Genomic DNA, 27,409 nt, shown 5'->3' with positions numbered 1-27,409 from the left:
GCCTACGTCATTAACATTACTGACATAGAAATAAAAAGAAATAAAACCTTATATAAGAAATAAAAACCTTATATAAGGTTGAGAACATTTTGTATTACTTTGACATTAAATTATGAATAATTATTATCTTTTTAGACCTTTTTTTAGTTCTTTTTAGGTATACATGACAGAATAGTGTTTTTTTTGACATAATACATGAAGTGTAACTTCCCATTCTTGTGGTTGTACATGATATGGAGTTACACTGGTCATGTATTCATATGTGAACATAGGAAAGTGATGTCCTATTTAGTCTATTCCCATCCCCCCCCTCCCTTTCCTTCATAGTTCTTTTTCGTTGTTTGTTGTTTGAGACAGGGTCTCGATGCTGTTGTCCTGGTTTATCTTGAACTTGTGGGCTCAAGCGATCCTCCCACACCTCAGCCTCCCAAGTAGCTGGGACTACAGGTGTGTACACCACACCTGGCATCTTTTTAGTTCTGTGGATAAAAGAACAGATGGGAAAAAAACAAGGCTGACCCTATTTAAACTTTACAGTGTTCAAGCAGAATCTGCTCTGTTTTCACAAGGATTACAGGGAAAAAAATAGATCCTTAGAGAACTAAGATTTTGTTAGAGTTTACTGTGTCCAAGGCAATGCTCTAGGCATTTCATGTATAATATCTCATATAGTTCTGTCTGTGTTAACTCTTGCTTGAATTCTTTCATATAGTAAATCAATTTTTAAAACTCCTTTACACTAGTTTCTTCTTTTTTTTTGGCTGGGGGTGAGGGTGGTGGTACTGAGGATTGAACTTAGGGGCACTTAACCACTGAGCCACATCCCCAGCCCTACTTTTTTATTTTTATTTAGAGACAGGGTCTCACTGAATTGCTTAACACCTCACTGTTGCTGAGGCTGGCTTTGAACTTGGCGATCCTCCTGCCTTAGCCTCCCAAGCTGCTAGGATTACAGGTGTGCACCACTGCACCCAGCTATACTGGTTTCCTCTTAATAGAAGTTGGAAAGCATGTGGTCACCATACCCCTTAAAAATGGATGGAAAGGGCTGGATGGAAATGAATGGAAAATGACTTGTAGGTCAGTCTTTTCCTCTCGTGGCCAAACATTTCCAGTTTTTATAGCTTTTTGTATAGGTGTTACAGATACCAAATCATCTGGGCTGTTTTCTGTTGTACCTTGAATAAAGTCTTTTTAATTGTGAAGATCAGAATTTTATGTTTTATTTTTACTACCTTAGAAAAGACATGGTCAGAACTCAATAGCTCAGGAACACTGTCTTCCATTCCCTATGCTTTTTAGTTATCCTTCATCTTTAGGTGTACAAAGTAGGACCAGGGGTTGGGGCTGGGGCTCAGAGGTAGAGCACTTGCCCAGCATACATGAGGCACTGGGTTCAATCCTCAGCACCACATAAAAATAAAATAGAGATACTGTGTCCACCCGTAACTAAAAAATAAATATTTAAAAAAGAAAAAGTAGGAACAGTCATACCTTGAACATATATGAAGTCTGTCATTTTATCAGGGAGCTGAAGCCATTGCCGAAGTGTCTGTTCTTCGCAACCCCATTTCTTAGATTGTTTGAGCATATTATTTCTTCATATAGAACATGGATAAACTTTAAACTACATGGAAACATGATCTCTTAACAAATATGATTCCCATTTATTAATATTTATTGAGCATCTTTTTTGTGCCAGAAATTCTAAACACTGAGGGTAAAGTCCTGAACTAAGCAAAGTTCTTTACATCCTAGTGGAAGAGAACTACATATCTCCCAGTGTAAACTTTTGTAATAATAATAATCAAATAAAGATATTCTATGTCAGGGTATGAGTAAGTACAAGAAAAAATAATTGAGGATTAAGGGGTATGTAGAGAGTGATACTGGGGACAAGGTTCATTTTTATAGAAGAAAAATCTTGGCCATTTTGAAGATTTTCATCTCTGTAGATCACTAGTGTTTCTTCTATTTGGAATAATAATGCAGCATATATATAAAGTTGCCATCATTTCTTTAGTGATGCTTAAGTTGGTTGCATAACAGCACTTTCCATGTAATCTTGACTGGTCATTTGATATTCACTGTGTCAAGTAAGTGATATAGATGAAAACTGTTTTAAAAATTATATGTGCACGGGGCTGGGGTGGTGGCTCAATGGTACAACACTTGCCTAGTATGTATGGGGCACTGGGTTCAATTCTCAGCATTGCATATAAATAAATAAATAAATTTTTAGATAAATAAGCTTTACTATATATCAGTCTTTTTTCCCATGGATTTTCCTGAGAGATTTTCTTTTCTTTCTTTTTTTAAAAATATTTTTTTAGTTGTAGAGGGATACACAATATCTGTTTATTAATTTATTTTTATGTGGTGCTGAGGATCATACCAGTGCCTCACACATGCTAGGTGAGCACTCTGCCACTAAGCTACAGTCCCAGCCCCAGAGTTGTCCATCAACACCTAAAAAAAAAAAATTTAATTATATGTGGTATTTGTGAATGAGAGCTTTTAACCATATATATATGTATTGAGCTTTCAACCATATATATATTTGGTAAATATATACATATATATAATATATATATTTTAAATATATATATTTTAGTAAATATATATATTTATATATATATAAAATTAGAGAATATATATTTTAGAGAATTTGGTTTGATTTAGAGCTTGATGTCAGCTAGGTCTCCCAAAGGACATGCTATTACTCTTAAAACTGTTAAATCTTATACCCTGTATTTCTGATGTAGATCTGAAGAGTAGATACGCTAGCGCATGCCACATTTGGCTTATGTCTAACTAATGCTGCCTTCCCACAGACTCTGAACTCCCACTGAACTAGGGAGCTGCACATAGAGTCTGTGATTCTGTCCCATCAACCTGCCCCCTGTACGCCTTTAAGACATGTGCCTGCCTTTCCACAGCACTCCACTTTCTTCTTGGCTTGTCCAGAATCCAGTTGAATGCAGAGCTCAAGTTGCACATCTCCCTCAAAACTTATCCTGCTAAGCATATTCCACAGTGTAATAGCCCTTTGCTAAATATCTTCTGCACTCATAGTCTGTTCCATGTAATTAATAAATACAATGTGTATACCTTTTATGTATTTTTAGTTTGTATTTAGTGAGAGAAGGGGAAAAAAAGAGGAAAAAAGATCAGTATGTTAAATCCATAGACCCTACAGCATTTACCATAGAACACATTTTGACTACTGAGCTCAATAATATTCTAAGAACAGTTTTGTGATCCAAGTACATATAGTTTTGTTTGATGTATTTTTGCCCCATGTATGTAAAGGAAGCAATGCTTATGGGGCCTAATATTACCTAATTTTTAAATATTTATTGTACATTAAGGATATAACAAGAAAAAGAAGTTGATATCAATGTTTATAGATTATTTTCAAACAATATAGTAGGTTTTGCTTTGGGTATAAACATGCCAAAAGATGCTCAAACCTGAGCAAGGAGTTGGCCTCCTGTGGACTGCTGTGCGGTTTTGTTGACAGCGCCACTTGTTCAGTGGCTGTTTTCAATGCCCAGTACTGTGCTGTGTAACATGTGAACAGATGTGAGGCACTATACAGTTCCAGAAAGCTCATTCACTAACCAGGGAAGCAAGACAGAATGTATTGGCTTAGGAGACCAAACCACAAAAAATTGTGTTTTTTTTTTTCGGTGGTGAGGTGGGCCTTGCGCATGCGAGGCAAGCACTCTACCAACTGAGCTATATCCCCAGCCCAAAAAGTTGTTTTTTTTTTTTTTAATTTTTTAATATTTATTTTCCATTTCTCGGCAGACACAACATCGTTGTTTGTATGTGGTGCTGAGGATCGAACCCGGGCCGCACGCATGCCAGGCGAGCGCGCTACCACTTGAGCCGCATCCCCAGCCCCTCAAAAAGTTTTTTTAAACTAATTTTTTTTCTTTTTACTGTTGCTGGGGATTGAACCTTGGGCCTCACATATGCTAGGCAAGTGCTCTACACTGAGCTGCATATATAGCCCTAAAAACCTTATTTTCTAATTTTATAATATCAGAAATCTCCTACTAAGTTGGTAATGGAGGTGTGTTTTTTATGTGAAGTATTATAACCTGGTGTAGAATTTTATACCATCATCTTAGCTTTTATTTGACTTTCTCTCATAGTTGGTGTATGAATTCTTCTTGAGATTTTTGGAGAGCCCTGATTTCCAGCCTAGCATTGCAAAACGATACATTGATCAGAAATTTGTACAACAGGTAAGGAACTCTTATGTCCTAAAGTTTTTACATTTATCTTAGCAGTGATTAACTTGTGATTAAAATAGTTCTTCAAAACTTAAAATGGTTTGTTTTAATTTGACAGCATTTAATATTCTTGCCAGACAATTGGGATGAAAGTGAAGAAGCTTTAATATAAAAGTATTTTTATCAAGGGTGAGCTTCTAATGAAGTCAATCAAATTATCATATCCAGTTCTAAATTCTCAGTTATTTTATAAAGACCAGAAAAGCTAGCCTTTCTGCAGTATCTATGAGAAATTTTGGCATGACCATTCAATCAAAGGGTCAAACTTTTGTTTTAAAATTTTAAGTCTTTGTACTTTAACTTATATTTTAAGCATTGTGGCTTTAACTGAGGCTCCTTTCCTGTCAACAAGCATCAGTTCCCCTTCCCCTTACCACCTTATGCATCCTAACCACCCAATTCCTAAACCACAGATAAAATGGGATCATGAGGTGTAACTGCATGCAGTATCTTCTTTCTTTTCATAAGTTGGTTATTAGCTCATTTTGGGAACTTATATACTCACAATTAATCCCTAGGAGAGTGTCCACTTCTTTTTTATTTTCAAAGTCTTTGAGGCCTCTTTTTTAAATTCTAATTTGTTATATGACATCAGAATGCAATTCATATTACACAAATAGAGCACAATTTTTCATGTCTGTACACAAAGTAGAGTCACACTGTTCATATTTTCATACATGTACTTAGGGTAATGATGTGCATCTCATTCCACCATCTTTCCTACCTCCACGCCCCCTCCCTTCACAACCCTCCTCCTTACCCCATCTAAAGTTTGTTTATTCCTCCCATGCTCGCCCCCCATCCCCATTATGAATCAGTATCCTTATATCAGAGAAGACATTCGGCATTTGGTTTGGGGGTAATGGCTTACTTCGCTTAGCATGATATTCTCCAACTCCATCCATTTACCTGCAAATGCCATGATTTTATTCTTTTCTAATGCTGAGTAATATTCCATTGTGTATATATACCACATTTTCTTTATTCATTCATCTACTTAAGTGTATCTAGTTTGGATCCACAGTTTAGCTATTGTGAATTGTGCTGCTATAAACATTGATGTGGATGTGTTAGAGGCCTCTTTTAACTATTTGAAATTGGCTGGTCTTAAACAAAATTGCATAGCAGATTAAACCTTCTAGGTTCATTTTTGCTTTTGAAACACTTATCAGTTAAGGCCTCATTAGGGATTTAATTCTGAGGCCAGGATTAAAATCATTATAAGGACCTTTCCTACCTTTCAGACCATCTTTTTGTGTCCCCTATGATAAAGATTCCACAAACATGAGTTCCACATATTTAGAGTTTATTTTTGGTCATTTGTAGATATCCCCAACCTCATATAAAGTATTCTGACCAGTTGCTGTGGATAAATGAAAAACATTTGTCAGCCTAACCATTCAAGTAACTCTTCATAAATTGCACAGAAATATTAGATGTGTGTTAACAGTAAAATGTACACTTCAATCGTGAGTAAAAATCAGATTAAATCAAGTTATGTTATTTGGGTAATTGAAAATGAAAGCATATTTTATTTCCTTCTGTAGTTCTCATGGGGGTTACACACATAGACACACACACACTCAACATATTTTTTGGTACTAGGGTTGGAACCCATGGATGAACCCAGTCCTCATTTTCAAGACAGGTGTTCGTTCACTAAGTTCTTGAGGCTGGCTTCAAACTTGTGATCCTCCTGCCTCAGCCTCCCCATTGCTGGAATTATAGGCATGTGCCACTGTACCTGGTTTCATATAGGATATAGTAAAGGAACTCTAGTAATGCCCCATTAAATTGCATCTCAGATAATAGCAGGTTGAGGGGAACCTTGTTTAGTGCTTACTTAGTCTGGAGCTTGAAGTATTAGGATGCTGGATTTTTCTAGGGGTTTGAGAGAAGAAAACCAGTAGTGTTGGACCCATTTTCTACCTTCTACTTCAAATGCCTGAATTGTCTGAGAAGCTAAGGCCTAGAATTTTATTTTAGCAGTCTATATGATCTGCTTTCATAGATAGTTCCTGAAAAACTGTTCAGGTGCTATTTTAATAAATTTATGTTTCCAAAGTCTCAGTTTTTGTATTTTGAAATGATTTGGTAGGTAGTAATTTTAAGACCTTAGGCAGGAGGAAAATTATTAAATTTGGGAAACAACTGTATAATTATAATTTTATGTTCAAATCAGAATTTCAGAAGAAAGAGAGGAAGCTAAGATTTACGGAGTGCTTTTAATATGCTAAGCACTGTCCTTAGGTACTTTTATATAATGAGCCAGAGCACATCCAATTTCACAACAGCTATTAGGAGGCACAATCAGGATTTGAGCCGAAGTCTCTGACTATGATGGCACCCTATCTTAAAGAAAATTTGGTCTCAACCTGTCTTATTTTATCAATGAAGAAGCAAGATCAGAGGTTATGAATGACCCTTATAATCACCTTGATATTAGTATGGGAACCAGTATAATAGGTTTCCTGATGATTAGTTTTGTGTATGTTTCATCATGTGACTATTATATTTCTAAACAGATTATTTGTTTAGATTATAATATCTGAAAATATATTTCTTTAAATAGGTTGAAAAGTAGCTAACAACTGTTCTCTGATGTTTTCCTCTTAAAAATCAACTTGTATTGAATGATATCTGTTCTTGACTTAGACACAATGACCTTACAATTAAAGGCCCCTTTCATTAACTTGAAAGCCTATCTTTCAAGTAAACCCAATATCAGAAACTTGAATTTGAGTGTTAAATTAGCAGGTTAGCTATTTCTAATCATTGAAACTGGATTAAGCATATTAACATAATTTTCACATACCATGGATTTTTTTTTTTCAGGAGACTCATGCATTGCCTTAACGTAGCCAACAAAGTGTGCAAACTGTGAGCAGTTAACTTGTCAGGCATATATAAAAATGACTTATGCCATCACTACCCTCAAAATACCCAAATCATATTAGAGATGTACATGTATGCAATTATATACTATTATAATTAAAGGCACAATGGAATAAGAACTTCTGAAGAGGTCGAGAGCTCTGCATCTAAATTTAGTGTAATTATCAGCACCAAAGTTCAGAACATAAAAATCCACATTTCTGGTAAACTCTATAATTTATACATGTGTATTTTTAAAACTTCATTTATTTGAAGATTTGCAGTCTAAAAGCTTAATGTGTTAACTTACTATCAAAAAGCATTAAACACCTCTCTAATTTTAACACTAAAAATTATAAGCAATGTTTAGTAGCTAAGAGGAGGATAGAATGTTAAAAATCAGTGGTAAAGTAAGGGGAATTTTTTGTTGTTTTGTTTTTTGGTAGCAGTAGCGCTGGGGATCAAACCCAGGGCACACTACCACCGAGCTATATATATCCACAGCCCCCCAAAGTGTTAAAGTGCTTAAATTATTTATTGTGTCATTTAAAAAATGGAATTAGTGAAAAGAAATACTCCCTAAGCTTTTCTTTTGCTTTATTTATTTACCAAGGGTAAAATCAATCTGATAGGGCAGAATCTTTTAAGAAAAAATCTAAAGATTTCGTAGATAATCTTAAAGTCAAAATTAGAATAAAGTGAAGTTTTAGCTCGATTATTTTTTAAAAGTAATTTCTCAGATTTTTTTTAAAGCTCCTGGAGCTTTTTGATAGTGAAGATCCCAGAGAACGTGACTTCCTGAAGACTGTTCTGCATCGAATTTATGGGAAATTTCTTGGACTAAGAGCATTCATCAGAAAACAAATTAACAATATTTTCCTCAGGTAAATTATTCATATATTCATAAACAGACACCCCCCGTCTTGTCTTCACCCTTTTAGGTTGATTTTTAATATCTGAAGTCTACAAATGTAACTGGTTGTATTGGAGTCATTTTTAGCCTGTTTTGTGGATATCATTGGATTGCATCTTAACTTTTTAGAAACTGCAGTAGACAGTAATGATGAGACTAATTTTTTGATAGGCAATACCAATGTTATTTAAGATTCATTGAGAGGAGAATTTACCTAGTTTTCTGTTTCTTTTGAGCTTATTGTTTATCTTTTTTTAATATTTATTTTTTAGTTATAGTTGGACACAATATCTTTATTTTATTTTTATGTGGTGCTGAGGATCGAACCCAAGGCCTCGCACGTGCTAGGTGAGCACTCTACTGCTGAGCCACAATCCTGGCCCCGAAATTTTTTGTACAAATAGTATTTGAACCAGTGGCTCTTGGAATTTCTTTTATTGATTTTTCTGACAAGGCTAATTAACTACCTATGGGACCTATCATTTGACTACTATGAATCTGTTAAATATTCGCTTCAAATCAGGAGACTTCACATTTAATACCCACATTTCAGGTTTGTTTTAATTAGTTGAAGACCTGTCAAAAGTAGGCCAACATTCCACATTGCAGTAGTGCACGAATGAGTGAAAGCTCCCTCCTCTAGTGAGAGCACATTCTACATTTCTCTTGTCATCTCCTATGTCCACTTCAGCCATATGTTCACACTTGTGCTGGCCCGTTGTATTTGAGTTTATGATCCCCTGCTTCAAAAGAGAGCCTAGTGTTGTAGGGCTAGACAGCCTGTGTTGTCTGAACAAAAGTCACTTTACTATATATCAGTCTTTTTTTCTCTTGCATTTTCCTGTGAGATTTTCTTTTTTCTCTTGCATTTTCTTGTGAGAAGAGATTTTCTTTTTCCTTTTTTTTTTTTTTTTTTTTAGTTATAGAGGGACACACAATATCTTTGCTTATTAATTTATTTTTTATGTGGTACTGAGGATTGAACCAGTGCCTCATGCATGCTTTGGCAAGCGCTCTGCCACTGAGCTATAGCCCTTGCCCCAAAGAAGAAATTTTCTATTTTGAAAAGTATTTCTTTGAGAAAAATCATCTTTCTTATATATTAAATAAGATAGAATATTCCAAGTAAAATGATACTCTGTTCTCCTCACATGTCAAGTTTTACAAAGATATATTTTGTTAAGGTTGCTGATTTGGGACAAATTAGCTTACAAAGACAACCCAAGCACGCCTGTGTTTCATACTGCTGCCTTTAGAATGATTTCCTCACCTTCCGTTTTCTTTTAGTTTTCTGATGTTCATTATATCTACTTTATTTTAAATTCAGGTTTATATATGAAACAGAACATTTCAATGGTGTTGCTGAACTCCTTGAGATCTTAGGAAGGTAGGTCAGGTTTTCTTGTTCTTTTTACTCATTAAGAAAGTTTAAATATTTTATGTAATAAAATCTTAGCTAGAGTTGAAGAAATTATTTCCTATTTTAGAACTTAAAATATTGAGCGCAGTGCAAGAAGCTGGGATTCAATCCCCCATACTACAGGAAAAAGAAGGAAGGAAGGAATAGTTTCTCAAGATATTGTGAATATTTGATGAAGTTACAGGTATTCTTGTTCAGTATCGATAGACCATTCCTTATTCATCTCTTCTTTTTAGAATATCTTTAGTCTTTGGCTTTAGTTTGCACAAACATTTTGCCTGCCTTATTCACTACAAAGCATTATTAATTTGAGAGAATTTAGAATTTAGAAATCTCCTCTATTTCTGTTCAGAGAATATTTAGAAAATAAGTGTGGGAAAAAAACGACTTAATTTTAGATTATCCAACAAAGAGAAACTATCCATTTAGTTCAGAAAATATTGAAAATTCTACCTATTGTGACATTGACTCTCCTATGGCTTTAGAGAGGAAAATAAAGGCAAAATGCATAAATAAAGTGAGTCTTTATAGAAAATGAAACAAATTACATACTGTGGCATTAGTTGGCAGTCATGGTTTTCTTTGGGGATTACTGAATGACAGAGGAACAGAATTCATAATAATAGTCTTTCTAAAGTAGTTCAAAGATGAATGAATGTACAACACCAGGATTGAAGCAGAGCACTGTTCCTTATATAATCGTGGATAGTATCCCTTTTAGAAACAAAATAGTAACTACTTAATCCTCCCCCCTGCCTTTTTCTCCCTCCAGTATTATCAATGGCTTTGCATTGCCACTGAAAGCAGAACATAAACAATTTCTAATGAAGGTTCTTATTCCTATGCATACTGCAAAAGGATTATCTTTGTTTCATGCTCAGGTAAGTTTCAATTGAAATGAATTTTGGTTAAGACAAATAGAAAGACGGAGAAATATTGAGATGACAATTTGAAGGATAACCAAGAAGTTTGCTTTGTAAGTTGTCTATAGCAAATTTTCATTATAAGCTTAAAATATTATGATATTTAGTTATTAAATAAAACCAGTGCATGTCAAGTTTACTTGCATTCTGATCCATGTCCTTACCTCATTAACTATGTGACTTTGAATAAATCCCACATTTCTTCAGACAGTTACTTGTGATCATGAAAACTATCTAGAAAGATTTTGGTCTCCTCTATTAATATTTAGAAAATAATTCTATATCAGTATAGGCACAAATATAGTTACATGCTAAAAAACTAAATTGTTAGCTCTAGATTTATTTCAGTGAACTTTATAGTGAGAAATCACTATTCTAAAAAAAAGAACATTTTTTGAACTAGAAATTACTTTCAAGATTAAAAATTTACACATTTTGAGTATATTCATTTTTATATATTGAAATAAACTAGAGTAAAATTGATCAAAATGATATTTTGTTGGCTAAATACAAAAAATTTCCATCCCTACATGTTGTTTCACTCAATAACATTTATAAACTTTTCTTTTACCTTCTAGCTAGCATACTGTGTTGTACAGTTCCTGGAGAAAGACACAACATTGACAGAACCAGTAAGTATTCCATTCATGTTCATGTTTTTGTTCTGCATTCATAGCATTTCATTTTAACTTTCTCTATAGTCTCACAGAGTTATTAAACAGTAATAATGTACCTTAAGCTAAAATCATTTAGGAGCAATGTGAGGTTAATCTGCAAAGAACAGGGCTGGGAGGGGAGAATGCTCATGAGTTATGTGTCTTGAATAATATAATAAAATATTAATATTAATAGGTAGTAATTGAGATGTGTGACAATAGGAGAAAATGACCACAGTGAAATTTTATATGTATAAATCTTTATTGGTAATCTTTACTTTTAATTTACCTTTCAGAATTAAAACATACTGTGAGGGTTTCAAAACTATTTCCTTGAATTTTTGTTTTACTTTTAGAAATAGGATATTGCCTCTTATTAATGATAAACCTCAAGATAGGAATGAAAACACTTCCTTGCCTTTAAGATGGAATTTTAGAATAAAGGTTGTTTACTTCAGGAGAGAGGAAAAGGATAGTTATCATGAAGATGCAAAAAGAGCTGAGATAGGGTGAAATAGAAAAACATAGAAAATATTTTAACCTTGATGAAATAAGTACTTTGATAGAATGCCTCCTCAACATTTTAAATTAATATTTAAACTAAGATAGTTGTTGAAGAATAGCAGAAGGATTAAAATTAATTTTTAAAGATTTTTTAAGCCTTTTTAGGAGCCCCCCCTAGGGATGCTTGAAAAAATTACATACTTAAGTCTTCTTTGACTTGAACCTTTTGTAAAGGAACAATATTTTTCCATTCCCTGATTTTTCATGTTTTTGGATTTTTGGATTATCAGTTGTTGCTGAAAACAGTTTTGAAAGATAAATCAGGATTAATAGGCACATGGTATTTTCACATGAAAACATATAACCTCAAAAGGGAATTAACACTTAATATAATTTCATAATGATTCCTCTTAGAACTGAGAAAACACATATTAAGTCATGGTTCATGCCTGGTAAATAGTAAACAAATATAATTTTACTTTTTAATTGGAGTGGGTAAAGAGGATAAGTGATTACTTTTTAAAGAGTGGAAACTAAGGAGAAAAATAATGCCCAGATATCTGGCCTGGGTGAGCTGTGTTTATGGAAATAGGCAAGAGGAAGGTCAATGTCTAGGTTAACAAAGGAAAATTTTTTTTTCAATTTGTAAAGATTTCTACATACACAGGTTTTATGATTTCTACTATAGGCCATTCTAACACCCAAATTATGACATTACTTGGATTTGAGCCTTAATACAAATAGTCCCCAACTTATGATGGTTCAACTTAATGATTTTTCAGCTTTACAGTGGTGTGAAACAATCTGCATTCAGTAGAAACTATACTTTAGATTTTGACCCTTCTCCAGGCCAGCCACACATGGTACAAGACTCTCATGATGCTGGGCAGTGGTCATGAGCTACAGCTCCCAGTGAGCCACACTGTCACAAGGCCAACAGCCAGTACTCCAAGGTGTACTGTGTAATTAAGCTATATGTTTCATAGGTTAGATGCTTTCCATGCATTTTTGACTTGGCTGTTTCCAACTTAACAGTGAGTTTACTAGGATGTAACACCGTCATCAGTTAAGGAGTTACTAATTTTCTGGAAACCTGCATTCATTTCAAAGCCACCTACAAATTATAAACAGGCTAGGTATTTTGCTGTTTTATTATAATCTAAAAGTACCCAAATCTTGAAATTATTGTTATTTTCTAAAATGGAAATCACTGTTACTTCCATTTGAAAAAGTAATGTATATTAAATTAGTTCACACAATACAAAAACTAAAGCACAGTGTGAAAGTTCCCTGAAATCTTGTCCTTTAGAGATAATAAGTTGGTAAATACAGTTGTTTCTTTTTTTTTAAAACCTCATTATACCATGGTTAGATTTCCATGTTAATCCACTTCATTTTTTCCATTGATGGCATAAAATCTCAATGGGTTACTATTCATTAATCCTCTCTTAGTTGACAGTTGATTGAGCTTTTTATGTCATAAACTTGTTGCTGGGGAGAGCACGTTTTGGGGTATTAGAATTGTTTTGTTCCTGTCTGTGGTATTAGTTATAAATAAGTCTTTATAAATCCTCAGAACTGTATACCAAAAGAAAAAATGGGCCAGGCTTGGTGGCTCACATCTTTAATCAGTGGCTCAGGAATCTAAGGCAGGAGGATCTTGAGTTCAAAGCCAGCCTGAGCAAAAGCAAGGCACTACACAACTCAGTGAGACCCTGTTTCTAAATAAAATACACAGTAGGGTTGGAGATGTGGTTCAGTGCTCAGGTGTCCCTGAGTTCAATCCCCAGTACTGAAAAAAGGGGAGAAAAAAAAAAAAAGAATTTTACTGTTTGAAAATTTAAGAAATGAAAACATTTAAAAAGTAAAATCTGTGCTGCTGAGTCAGAGTGTATGCAAATTTTAACATGTTAGAAATTGTATTCCTAAAAGTTTACACTATATTCACAATATTTCACTCCAGAATGAGGCAATACCTGTTTTCCCTTACCTTAGCCAATCAATGCTAAATACTAAGTTTTAAAATCTGTTTATTCTATAAGGTGTGAAATATTTTAATTTGCTATTTTGTTATATGTGAGGATCGAGCCACCCTTTAATATGTTTATTGGTCATTTATATTTCTATGTCCTAAGTTTAGCTCTTTCCCTATTGTTATTTTGCAAAACCTTTTTGACCACTTGGGAGTTTTGTTTTAATTTTGAATATACTGTTCTTTCTCTTTAAACAAAACAGTAATTTTTATGTCATAAATCTATTTCTTTGTCTTACTAAAAAAATCTTCTTATGGGCTGCAGTTAGTTGTAGCTAAATGGTAAGAGCACCTGCCTGGCATGTGTGAGGCATGGGGCTCCATGCTCAGCACCACAGAAAGATAAATAAAGATATCATGTCCATCTAAAACTAATATATATATATAGCTCATGACAATACAATGATCTTGACATATCATACATTTGATTTAAATGGGGTATGAATTCTCATTTTTCCATGTGTACAGGTTGCAGGATCACATTGGTTATACAGCTGCGTATATACATACAGCTACCCGCCCCCCTTGCCAGGTGCAGCAGCAAACACCTGTAATCCCAGCTACCTGGATAGCTGAGGCAGGAGGATTGCAAGCTCAAGGCCAGCCTCAGCAAGACCTCATCTCAAAATAAAGGGGGGTGTAGCTCAGTAGTAGAGTGCCCCTAGTTCAGTACCCAGTATCACACACACTCACACACACAAAAAAAAAAAAGAAAAAGAAAAATCTTTCTACCCCTGAAATTATAAAAATATTCTAAATTTTTGTAGTAGTTTTCTAGTTATATATTCAAGTTATTTTAGAATTAGTTTTGCTTTCATATCTTTATTCCAGTTATAGTTTCCTAGGCTCCATAATGAGGTAACACAAACTTGGTGGCTTAAAACAACAGAAACTTACTCTCTCTCAGTTCTGGAGGCGAGAAGTCAAGGTGTCACCAGAGGCCTAAGGGAGATAATCTGTTCCACACCACCTTTGTCATGTATTAAAACCATATATGCCTGAGTCTGTCTAGATACTCTTTTATTTATCTCTTCTGTCAGTTTCTATGCTAACAGCATCTAGTTTAAATTGCTGATATTGGTAGTATAGGTTGTATTCCATTGATCTTCCCTCACCAAAATAATAACAACAACCTTGGCTATTGATTACATTTGCCAGTTTTAGAATAAATATTTCCATAATTCCAAAGGTAACTCAATTGGTATTTGGAATTTATAGATTAAATTCAGGAGAAAAACAGTTATAATCCTATTAGATGGTCAATAAGTTTTTTAAAAAGGACAGGAGAAAGAATAACTAAAAGTTGCTTATGAAAATTATTTTTAATCTATTAAAGATATTTTTATATATTACCTTCCAACTAGCCACATACTGACTTTTTCTATTTATTCTAGTAATTTTCAAGAAGCATATAACTACTATACACTTAGACAAATAGAATTTATTATTCCTTGCCAGCATTATTCATCAGATTCCTTTGTCTTACTGAATCCTGGCTCCAAAATTGTGTTCCACCCAAATTTAATTTGAGTGAAGAGTTCCTCATTACTGGATCAGACCAGCAAACTATTAGGTGACCTAAAAGGGTAGAAAAGAGGGGCTAGGGCTCAGTGGTAAAGTACTTGCCTAGCATATGTGAGGCACTGGGTTCGATCCTCAGCACCACATAAAAATAAATAAATAAATCTTTTTTTTAAAAAGGCTAGAAAATATGTATTTCCACAATTCTTCCAAGCTTAGATGGTTTTATAGCCTGTGTCTAAAAAACCATTATGTAAAATGAGTGCTGATGGTCTCTGATAAATTCTCTCAGTCTTGTCTTTTTTATCAGAATATATAGTCAATCAAAAAAATCAAATAACTATTCAAAATCATTTAAGATCCTACAGTTTTTTCCTTTTAACCTATAGGGTTGAACCATCCTGGCATTTCTAGGATAATTAGCCATGAAATAGTGTTCTGTTAATGTATTGTTAGGGGCTGGGGTTGGGGCTCAGTGGTAAAGCACTTAGCTAGCATGTGTGAGGCACTGGGTTTGATCCTCAGCACCACATAAAAATAAATAAATAAATAAAGGTATTGGGCTCATCTACAACTAAAGAAAAAGAAAATACAGGTCCTTTCTTGCATTTTGGTTATCTAGATTATGGTAGCCATAAACAAACTGGGAAACTCTCTGGCTCTTTTTTTTTTTTTTTTTTTTTTTTTGCTTCATAATAGTTTAGATAACAGAAACTATCTGTTCTTTATGGTTTCTCCCTAAAATAACTTCCCTCCTTCACCTCACCACTTTAATCCTGTCTTATTTAGTAGCATATACTGCTGTTGAAATTGTTCTGTGTATACATAGTTGATCACTCATGTTGATCTCCGTCCATTAGAACATAAACCCTGTGAAAATCAGAAACCTCATGTCTCATTCATTCATTCATGTCTCCAACATGAAGAACGCTGTCTGGGCCAGGCGCAGTGGCACACACCTGTAATCTCAGTGGCTGGGGCGGCTGAGACAGGAGGATCTCTCGACTTCAAAGCCCGACTCAGCAAAACGGCGAGGTGCTAAATAAGCAGCTCAGTGAGACCCTGTCTCTAATAAAATACAAAATAGGGTTGAGGATGTGGCTCAGTGGTCGAGTGCCCCTGAGTTCAATCCTCGATACCAAAACAAACAAACAAAAATGCTGCTTGGTATATAATAGGCACTGAGTAATTTGTTGAATGAAAGTTTAAAGCTGAGCAGAAAATATCTAAGTATAAACTTAGATATTAAATATATTACTTCAGAATAAATGTTAATTAATCATCATCATTAAAAATATTCTGGGATTGACTACCTTCATTGTTCAACTCATCCTAAAGTTTTTTTATTTTTATTTTTTTCCTGCAGGTTATCAGAGGACTGCTGAAATTTTGGCCAAAAACATGTAGTCAGAAAGAGGTGGGTTCTGTTCACTGAAGTAGTGCACTGTAGCAGAACTGTCCAACCCCAGGGCTGTGAACTCCTCTCAGGCTTGGCCACGGTGGTGCTGACACAGAGCGGGAGATGTGGGGAGACTGAGTAGGACTGCTGTGCATTACAGTGAATTGTACACCAACCAGACCTTTTTTGCTCACTTTATAATTTGTAGATTAAACTCATTCATATGGTGTCTATATAAACATCATATAATTTGTCATTGTTTTTTAAAAGAGAATTTTTTTAACCTAGGTGATGTTTTTAGGAGAAATTGAAGAAATCTTAGATGTCATTGAACCAACACAGTTCAAAAAAATTGAAGAGCCGCTTTTTAAGCAGATATCCAAGTGTGTCTCCAGTTCTCATTTTCAGGTAAGATATTTTCAGTGGCACCATTTTTGGTTTTTACTGTTATTTCTTTTATCTTAAGAGTTTTGACATTTCTGAATGTCTTTTTTAGGTTGCAGAAAGAGCACTGTACTTCTGGAATAATGAATATATTCTCAGTTTGATTGAGGAGAATATTGATAAAATTCTGCCAATTATGTTTGCCAGTTTGTACAAAATTTCCAAAGAACACTGGAATCCGTACGTGTTTTTATGTTGGTCATGTTTTTCTTGTATTGTCTTTCAAACCTTTTTATCATTTGATTTCCTAACTCATACGTGAAAACCTACAGAGATATGGAACTTATGCCAAAGGTTAACATCACCGTTTTATTCTGTTCTGTATTTTATATACATACAGTTTTATAAAGTTGTAAATGTACTTCAGCATCTGGTGTAACGTTCTGTACCAGTGTGTGGTCAGACGCCATGAGGCATGCGAGGTGCAGGGCAGAGCTGTGCTGCCTGGCTCTCAGTACAGCCTCATCTCTGTGGGTTGCATCGTCCTGGGGAGAAGCTGACATGCTTAAGCCATAGTGACACACAGTAGAATGCATATATATTTCTACTTCCTGTGACATTCTTATGCTTTTTTCCACTTTTGATTTATGGTAATTAGATCTTTTTTTAATCTTATTTTAGTGTTACTTGGGGTTTCAGATAATGAGATTAGAGCAGAGATTAAGATAACTAAACGTATTTAGTGAGTTTTAAGCATAACATGGAAAGGGTGCAAGTTTTGGGATTACACCATCTTGACCACCACTGGCCGAGGGACTTTGAACACATTATAAACCTTTGAAACCTTGGTTTTATCATCTCTAAAATACCCCAAATTAAAGGAGTCAGCCAACATTTAAGTTCTCTTAGAATTCTCCAATCTGCTAGCTTCAGTAACCCAGGACTGGCTCCTTTTCATTTCAGGACCATTGTAGCCCTGGTGTACAATGTGCTGAAAACCCTAATGGAAATGAACGGCAAGCTCTTTGATGACCTTACGAGCTCATACAAAGCTGAAAGACAGAGGTATTTGATATTTTGAATTTTAAAATTATCTAACATTTTAGTTAGTAGAATGTGATTCAATTCAGCAAGATAAAATCTTCTGAGTTATGTTTACAAAGTCAGTCAGTTACATTAAATGTAATTTGAAAGTCTCTAAATGAGTCATTTCCAGATAAACTAGCCCCAGCACTTTTTATAAATTTGTTAAGCAGAAAAAGCAGTGACATTTATTATTTAAGGTTGTTACATAATTTAATTACCCTAATGATTAGATTAGGATTTTAATGTGGATCATAAAGCCTATTTACCTCATTCTGAGCCTTAGATTTCATCAGTCTGGTAGCAGTCTACATTGTGAAATACAATTTATGCTGAATTTCCAATACCAATTTATACAATTTGATTTCTTCCATTTATGGAAATCACTTTTGTGCATGTGGGCTTCCATAGTGAGCATCATTCTTCACTTGTTCCTTGTGTAATAGTTTTGGTAGTTCTGATGCTGTGAATCCCAGAAAGTGGGTTCAAAGGGCAGTGTGGTTCTTTAGGAAGAGGGAACTCACATAATGATATACTCAGGTACTAGTGATGTGCTGTTCCTTGTGTCAAATATATTTTAGAGGAGAAATGACAGTTCATATCAGCCTTTAGAAACATGGCTTAGTGGTTACCTCTTTGAGAATTTCACCAATTATTATTATAGTCTTGAAATAAATATATGGAAAGTAAATTGTTTTTAAAAGTAAGAAGATAGGTAAGTAATCAGTGTACCTAAGTCTACCCATCATTCAAGGATAACAGCTACTATTTACTTCTAAAAAGCATATTATCTATTCTATTCAGAAAAGCTGGCGTTTTTACTACAAATTCCTAGTAATGGCTTTCTTTTGCCAAGTAAGGAAAGAAGCTAGCCCTTCAATAACCCAATGTATTATTTTTCTTAAATAGCAGTCTTTCAGGCAGGAATAGAAATTAGGCACATGATTTGACTCCCAGGAAGCAATGGAAAGAAATGTTTCCCTTAGCTGGGTGTGATGGTAATTCCAGCAACTTGGGAGGCAGGAGGCTTCATGAGTTCAAGGCCAGCCTCAGCAACTTAGTGAGACCCTATCTCACAAAATAAAAAAGAATGGGGATGTAGCTCAGGGTAGAGTGCCCTGGGTTCAATCCCCAGTGCCACAGAATAAATTTCTTTTGGAACTGAAATTAAGTTGTTGAAGCAACATATAAACTATCTTGACATTGGCTGTTCAAACTTCAAGGTTTTCATTTGATATGAAAGAGAGGGCTGGGGTTGTGGCTCAGCGGTAGAGTGCTCACCTTGCATGTGCAAGACCCTGGGTTCGACCCTCAGCACCACATAAAAATAAACAAAATAAAGGTATTATGTACAACTAAAAAATAAACATTAAAAAGAGGGAGAGAGAGAGACAGAAGAGAGTAAGATACCAACTGGTTGTGACTAGAGATACAACAGGAAGGTGCTTCAGACTGCCCTTGTGGCCACTGCCGTTGGTCTGTCATAGTGATCCAGCTGCTACACTGACCACAAGAAGTTAACATTAGAAACTTAATGTCAAAGTGCGTTATTTACAATAAAGCAGGGTTGTGGTAGTGGTCATGTATTGGGAGGGAAAGCCAGTGGTCACCTTCAGTTGGTACAAGAGATGAACAGACTAATTACACTTACGATAGTGACAAAGAGAACTCAGATGCTCCTGGTAGCTGAACACCAGCACTGTAGAAGAGGGATCTGAGTGACTTGTGGGCCAACAGCGTGTCCTCCAATAAACTACCAAACAGCTTTTTTTTTAGCTTCTGAAAGAATTCCTGATTACAAAAATTGTGATTTATCTACAGAGAGAAGAAGAAGGAATTGGAACGTGAAGAATTATGGAAGAAATTAGAGGAGCTAAAGCTAAAGAAAGCTCTTGAAAAACAGAACAGTGCTTACAACATGCACAGTATTCTCAGCAATAAAAGTGCCGAATAAAAAACAGCCTATCACGTGTGCTGGATAGGCAGAGTTTTGTACACTTTTTTTGAGTATGTAAAAATTGCAAAGCAAACCTCATCAATATAATATAATTAAAAGGCCAATTTTTTTTCTGGCAACTGTAAATGAAAAATATATATGGACTAAACATAGCCATGTGCTGTATCATGGCCACAGTATATTGTAACCTTTGTCTAATCATTGATTTATTGTGTCACTTCTGAAGTTTCACAGAAATGAATTCTATCATCTATGATATGAGTGAGATAATTATGGGAGTGGTAAGAATTATGACTTGAATTCTTTTTTGATTGTGTTGCACATAGATCAAATAGTCCGCTCTGTATATTTTCCCCTTTTATAATGTGCTTTTGACATTGCTGCAGACCTTAGTTACATCTTAGGAAAAAGAATACTTCCTGAAATAAAACTAAGGTATCATCCTCAGCTTTCCCCTTGTCTCTCCCAGAAACAGGATGGTGGGATAACCTGCCCTAAAGTATATTACTGTACTCTGGAATTTGAGCAAAACCTTAAATCTCCAGGCTTTTAAAGCACAAAATATAAATAAAAGCTGGGAAAGTAAACCAAAATTCTTCAGATTGTTCCTCATGAATGTCCCCCTTCACCTGCAACACCCCAGAGTGAGCACTCGGCTGGCCTCTGGGTTCATTCCTCCTCTTTCTCTGCAAGGCTGGAGGCAGGGCCTTTCCAGTCCCCGTACCTGCCCCTTCCCCAGGCCCTCCTGACCCAGGGATGGAGTCCCACAGTGTGGTGGTGCAGATTGCTAGTTGTCACTGCCTGGCTTTATTTAAAGGGAATGCAGTAGGCTTCCTCTGTAGAGTTCTGAAAAAGTTGACTACATAGAGGTCTTGTATGTTTTTACCTGGTCAAGTATTTCTCACATCTTTTGTTATCAGAGTACCATTCCAATCTCTTAACTTGCAGTTGTGTGGAAAAGTGTTTTGTAATGAAAGATCTTCATTGGGGGATTGAGCAGCATTTAATAAAGTCTATGTTTGTATTTTGCCTTATGTGATCTTTGCTTTTTTCAGCTGCAAGCACGCTCCCCTTTAACATACATATGCATATTTACAGAAAATAAAGACAAATTGCAGAATGCATTCCAATTAAAAATAAGAAGATTGTGGGCCGAAGGTTAGTGTTCTAGCCATTTACCAACTTTATCTGTTTTACAGAGTATTTTCATCAAATTCTAAGTTCTCAAATATCCTTCCATCTTCTTTCATGTTTACCTCTAAATCCAGTTTTAATTAAAACAGAACCAAGATGATAAATCTCATAATCCATAAGACATAACAGCCCGTTTTGTGAAGGGCAAGGAGACTGGCAGATGAAAGTCAGGCATTACTGTAATGACATATTTTCAGCTACTGATACTTACACCTACTTCTTTAACATCAGTCAGAAACCACCAGAGGCGCTACACAATACTCCCAGGTCACTGTGAAGGGCATCCTCTGCTCTCTGTGGCCTGAGGAGAAACTCTCCCTTCCTGCACAGTGGTTCTTGTCGGACTAGTCTCAAGTGGGAGAGGTATCAAGGGGGTCCCGGCCTGCCACACTAGCCCCAGGCCAGCAGCAGTGCTGACAGCCAGAGACCCCACAGCTAAGGGATGATCCTATAACACACAGGAAGGCGAGCTCTTGACTTTCCAAAAAGCAAAAGTCACATCTAAATGTCTATTTTGTAAGTTTAGGAATATTTCTTTTACTAAAGAGCAGCTAGAGTACATTTTTACAGGCTGCAACTAATAGTTGTTAAAGGTTTGTTTTTTATTTTTTTGAACAGGTAAATGTGCTTACTTATTTCCTATTTATTAAATATTTACTTAAATATTTGTTATTAAATATTTATGCTTATTTTCTAAAGCACATTTAATAGGTCTCCCCACTTTCCACAATATGGGATAGTTTTAGCATGTTCATTGGGGCAAATTTTATTAGCTATTTCAGTAACATTAAAAGGATTTTAGTTGGCTTATTTTTTGAATTTTTTATTTGGTGGTGGGGATTGAACCCAGGGTTTCACACACACAAATAAGTACATGCTCTGCCACTGAACTACGTCCTTAGAGATGCTTTAAAAACATAAAACTAATTTTCAATACTATTAATATAAGCTTTTAGGGCTGGAGATGTGGCTCAGCGGTAGCGCGCTCGCCTGGCATGCGTGCGGCCCGGGTTCGATCCTCAGCACCACATACCAACAAAGATGTTGTATCCGCCGAGAACTAAAAAATAAATATTAAAAATTCTCTCTCTCTCTCTCTCCTCTCTCACTCTCTCTAAAAAAAAAAAAAAAAATTATAAGCTTTTATGCTTGGCTTTGCATTTACCCTAAATAAAAGTTAATAGAGACACTTAGGCTAAAATTTGAATTCTCATGCTTTTGTGGAACACAATAGTAGCAGTAACTATTTCTTTACACAAGTTCATTTTTACTATTCAACCAAAGGTTTCTTACTGCTAAGTTAGACACAAGATAAAAATGTCCTATTTAGACATCTGAGTTGTTCTCTTTGGATTATCTAAAGCCAGATTGTGAGTTCAGAACACACTACCATACCTTCTTTGTATGCGATGGCCATCTAAATAATTTGAAATTCTGAAAACAATTTTTATGATCCTCAGTCAGTGTGAAAACTACCTAGGTTTTTTGGGTTCTCATCTCTGTCAAAAGCTAGACCAATAGCTTTGAGAGTCACACTGCATTCCCCTTTCTCAGACAGGTAGTTTTGGAGGATGCACTGCCCAGTTTATTCATGGTCTGTGATAGACCCCTCTTCCTGGCCACCTACCATCAATCATCATGCCCAACTTACCTGCCCTGGAATCAGTCATGACCTACCTCAGACGTCAGCTCCATGCTGGGATTCCAGACCCATGCTATGCTGCCTTTTGTTTGGAGATAACAGCATGAAAGATATTGGTTGGTTCCTGTTGATTTCAATAATGGCAGACTATTCCTTTCGTATTAACTCAACTTTTATTTACCTGTTAATGAAATCAGAATATACTTGAGTAGGCACCTGCTAGGTACATCTCCTAGTGCTTTTGAGTGTTAATCACTTAGACCTGCATTAACACAGACTCCACCCAGAGCAGGTGGAGACTAGTGAGTCCACGAGAAATTTAATCACTAGTTTCTAGTGGCTTTTAAAGTCTCATTTAATAGTTAACATTCAGAGAGCTTAGTCAGAGCCTGGACAACACAGATGGTAGAGGATGTCAAAGGGTTTTGAGTACAGTGCACAAGTTCCAAAGTATGACCTGCACATCTTGGTAGACAGGATTTTTGGTAAAGAGAAAATCACATTTTCTTCTGTCTACTTCAAAAACGTCAAAGAAAAACGACAAAGGAGAGCCTTAAGTATCCTGCTGGACCTTAGCTATTCAGTGAACCAAACAGGAAGAAAGGCACCTTCCACAGCCCCACTCCTAAGGCATTGGACAGCTCTGTGAAATGTTCATTAATAATTTAAATACTTAAATAACTTTCAGGTTATCCACTGGATCTTTTCCATCAAGCTGGAATCAGCCTCTTTCTGAGTTAGGAGTTCCAGTTTGACAGGCTGTTCCTCCCTGCGAGGCCCCTTTTCTTCAAGTAAATACAGGATTGCTGGTGGCTCCGATGTCAAAATGGAAGTGGTGAGGACTTCCGTGACTGCGGGCAGTTCCCTGGTCGCACAGGTGGCTTCAGCTTATGTGGTTTGTGGCCTGACCTCTTCTCTTGAGGTATCGCTTCCTAATTTTGATCATCCATTTCACACTGAGTTTGGCAAACTCCGCTGCTTTAAATAATGCCAAGAAAGCCCCACAGAGAAGAGCAATTGTGTTCCAAGGATTGGCTGTGATTATCTGCAAAACAAGCAAATCCGGGGTTACTGGCTTGCTTCTTCAGTCTTCATTATTAAATCATACAGGTGTTACTGTCAAACCACACTCGCAAATTTATTGAGGTGACAAGAAAACACCTGTGTTCTGAAGCTGTCCTAGCTCTGAACTTCCTTCAGACTATACCTTTTATGTCCACAGCTCAGACTGAGGAGAAAAATACAAATCCCTTACAAGAGATTCTGGAAGAAAAAAATTGTTTCTCAAAAATCTCTGTACAGGGCTGAAGCTGAAGCTCAGTGACAGGGGTAGCAATATGTGAGGTACCATATACAAATAAAATAAAGGCATTCTGTCCATGTACAACTACAAAACAAAAATTTTTTAAAAATCTCTATACAAACAATATAGTATTCCATACTGAGCTTTAACTTTTTAAATTTTTTTTTTATATATTGATAGACTTCTATTTTATTTATTTATATGTGGTGCTGAGAATCGAATCCAGTGCCTCACACATGCTAGGCAAGTGCTCTACCACTGAGCCACAATCAGCCCCCTGAGCTTTAATTTTGTGGCTAATTTAACAACAGCTTTGCCTTAAGATCAATTTCCCTACAACTATACCCAACCTACAAGAAGGTGAGTTCCTCTTGTTTTTTTCCCATCTCATACACCTTAGTTTCACGGTCCCCTGCCTGTGATGTTCTCCTATCCTGATTTACCAATCCATCAAAATCTCAGCGCTTTCTCTGACCACTAAGCCAAAACCCTCTCTGTATCTCAGCAAAGCTATTTATCCTACGAACAATTTTGATAGGTACTTGCCTCTGTTATTAGTTATTTAAAGCAATAGATTGCTGCCTCACTAAATGTAAACACTTGGAGGCAGGGGCTTTCTATTCAATGTCTAAATTCCCAACCAAGTTCAAACAAAAACACTTGGAAGCCCAGTTTAGCAGGGTGACCTGAGACAGAATAAGCCTCAGGGTTCCCACAGGTGAAATGGCTACACCACCACCATTCTGGATTGCTGGGAAGCCAAGTGATGACTCAAGAAAAGCTTGCCTCTGTGAATAGGCTCCACTTAGCCCAAAACAGGCACCTCATGCTGAATACAGTAAGTTTAAAAAAAAAAGGTTCAAATGCACATTTTACAGGTACAGCTCAAAGCTAGTATCCTTCTACCCGGAGTCTTCTCAGTAAGCCTTTGCATCTACTCTTTTCTACACAGCCTTGTAGCAGTAACAGTAGGGTGGCAAGGAAGACAGCTGTCTTACAAAATCCCTACTTGGTCCCAAGAGTACAAGGTTGAGGCTAAAACTATGAAATTTCTTGCCCTAAGCCATGATCCTGTCAGGACACTTGGTGATTTTTAGACTCAGGTCTGGCTCTAGTGAATGTGGAGCCAGTGAATGTTCCTTTTGCAAAGCCTTTCAATTATGTCTCTCCTTCCAAGGTTGTTGAGTCTGAGGATCTGGGCATTCATTGATGCTTCAATTATTTGTGCCTTTCTGCCCTGACTTACCACAAATAGTAAGTACCTATCTATCTTGTACAGACCCTTTAAAAAAGAATGAATTCTAATAGTAGTCTATATAGTAGCTTCATGCTTTCTATTTAGTCAATTAATATTACACTGAGCGGCTCCTCGGTGCTAAGCTCTCTACTAGTTATCAGAGAGTCATGGTGAACATTATGAGCCTCCTCTCTGGAGGGACAAGAGTCTAGATGAAGACAAGGTCAACTAAATAAACTACATACTATAACATCAATGTCATAAGTATAAATTGCAAGCTGCTTGATGCGCTAAAAGAAGTTGAGGACACCAAGGTAGACTAAGCCTGCAAGAAGGCTTCAGGAAAATCGCTCTCAAAATCTTAAATACTACTCACATCTTGGACTTTCTGGATGAAAGGATCTTTCCATTCAAAGACCACAAAGAACAACTGAGCGCTTTTCTCGGCAGCTGGCCTCTGGTCAATGTAGTTAACCACGCTGGTCTAGACATGGAGGAGAGAAAGCATTACCACCCTGGGCCCTCCATTGCCTGAAAGAGCAGGAAGGGGGTCTTAGACTCCAGCTTTTCTGACACCATCTTTTGGAGAAAGACCCAAAGAACTTGTATACAGAAGATGCCCAAACCAGTATAGTTCCTGAGGCTTCACCGTGGTGTCCACAGTTTTGGGAAACAGGATCTGAGATGTCCAACACGTGTTTTGAGTAGTTACTGAAATTTTTCACCAGGGGCCTATACTCTCAATTATATATATAGACTACCATGGAAGAGTCCCAATTAAAAGCAAAAAAAATCCCAAATTCTAAAACACTTGATCTTAAGGATTAGGTATTTCAACACAAAAAGTCTACAGGAACAATTATAGGTCCCAGATCCACAGAGCTAAGCCTTCCTTATAAATATTTAGTAGGTGTGCATGGTAAGACCTGGTTATCAAATAATAAAGTGACTACGTGGCATCATGGAGAGCAGACAGGTTCCAGGCTGGCCAGCCAGCCTCAGCCCAGGGGCATGGGTCCACCCTCTGATCTGAGCCCATAAAGCAGGATAAAATGTTTACCTCACTGTGGAATGATGAGGATCAAATGAAAAAAAAAAAATCCGTGTGGAAGCATTTGATACTCAAAAGCATAATATAAAAACTTTTTTTTTGAGTTTTGTTCAAAAGAGCTCATGGAAAAAAACAAAAGAGCTCATCATCCTGCCAAAAAATTTCCCATTCAGACAGTAATAAAAGGCACCAAAAAAATCCCCTAAGCATAGGTTCACTGAGGGTTTCAGCCCTTTAGTTTCAGATCACTGTCAGAGCCACCAGGTGGAGGCTGCACCTAACAATGAGCTACACCAACACCACCTTTCTCAGAGCCTCTGTGGGGCCAGAGAAGGGCCTGGAGTTCTAAGGAGCATAGTACAGAGTAAGAATCCAGGTGACAGGTGGCTTACCAAACAGGAATATTTTAAGGATCTGGGGTCAAGGGCACCTCTTGAGGCAGGAAAAAAGCCTGTTCCTTAATAGTCCTAGGAACCAGCTCACAAAGAAGCAATTTCAAGTCCACCTGGACAGTCCCCACCTGGACTTGTACATAACTTCTGGCCACAGAGCCCACTCTTTTAGAGGGGTCCTTCCATTCCAGCCCAGACTTTTCCTAATGCTGACCCCATAGTCCAGACCAAAAAGATTGCCTTGGGAGGAATAGAGGTGAGGACAGACAGCTGTCTCCTCCCTCTTCCTCTGCAGCACCCAGCCACATACACACAAGGTAGCCCAGCTCTAAGTGGATGGAAGAGGAGGAGGGCCACTGCAGGTAGAAGCCCCAGACACAGTGACAGTGAACTGTTTTTGCTCATGATGGACCAACTGCCCCCTCAAGGTCGCCCACCTCCATGCCTTTTCCCATGGACCTCCCAGCTCTCTCGGGATCACAGGAAGGGAAGCCCAGCACATCTCCCAGCTCAAGGTCAGTGGACTGAAGGTTTTTTCCAACAGACTTTGTTATAAAAAAAAGTCTCAGTATGCATCTAATATGTTTACATTTATAACTTTACAAGTGATAGAATGTGCA

The 27,409-nt window shown here is 36.5% G+C and overlaps 2 protein-coding genes across 4 annotated transcripts in view; one reads left to right on the top strand and one right to left on the bottom strand.

Moving 5' to 3' along the window:
• The window catches only part of Ppp2r5a (protein phosphatase 2 regulatory subunit B'alpha), a 66,368-nt gene extending 45,389 nt beyond the window's left edge, over nucleotides 1-20,979 (top strand). Inside the window, exons 4-13 of the mRNA XM_026387417.2 lie at nucleotides 4,164-4,256; nucleotides 7,932-8,062; nucleotides 9,419-9,478; nucleotides 10,284-10,392; nucleotides 11,013-11,066; nucleotides 16,514-16,564; nucleotides 16,835-16,954; nucleotides 17,043-17,170; nucleotides 17,894-17,995; nucleotides 19,835-20,979. Of these exons, the coding sequence (XP_026243202.1) occupies nucleotides 4,164-4,256; nucleotides 7,932-8,062; nucleotides 9,419-9,478; nucleotides 10,284-10,392; nucleotides 11,013-11,066; nucleotides 16,514-16,564; nucleotides 16,835-16,954; nucleotides 17,043-17,170; nucleotides 17,894-17,995; nucleotides 19,835-19,967 (981 nt within the window). The 3' untranslated portion in view covers nucleotides 19,968-20,979. The remainder of the gene's footprint in view (nucleotides 1-4,163; nucleotides 4,257-7,931; nucleotides 8,063-9,418; nucleotides 9,479-10,283; nucleotides 10,393-11,012; nucleotides 11,067-16,513; nucleotides 16,565-16,834; nucleotides 16,955-17,042; nucleotides 17,171-17,893; nucleotides 17,996-19,834) is intronic.
• A 2,049-nt stretch (nucleotides 20,980-23,028) lies between these two features.
• The window catches only part of Pacc1 (proton activated chloride channel 1), a 39,439-nt gene continuing 35,058 nt past the window's right edge, over nucleotides 23,029-27,409 (bottom strand). For 2 of the 3 annotated variants that reach the window (XM_077802732.1, XM_026387479.2), the window contains 2 exons: nucleotides 25,723-25,830; nucleotides 23,029-23,851 (listed from right to left, as the gene is read on the bottom strand). In XM_077802732.1, the coding sequence (XP_077658858.1) occupies nucleotides 23,690-23,851; nucleotides 25,723-25,830 (270 nt within the window). In that variant the 3' untranslated portion in view covers nucleotides 23,029-23,689. Of the gene's footprint in view, nucleotides 23,852-25,718; nucleotides 25,831-27,409 lie in introns of those variants that run through there. The other variant, XM_077802733.1, reaches the window with a different exon arrangement.

Source organism: Urocitellus parryii, chromosome 9, assembly GCF_045843805.1.
Source record: "Urocitellus parryii isolate mUroPar1 chromosome 9, mUroPar1.hap1, whole genome shotgun sequence".
Classification (NCBI taxonomy): Eukaryota; Metazoa; Chordata; class Mammalia; order Rodentia; family Sciuridae; genus Urocitellus; species Urocitellus parryii.
The sequence above is the reverse complement of the archived record's forward strand: the minus strand, read 5'-3'. Positions and strand labels throughout refer to the sequence as shown.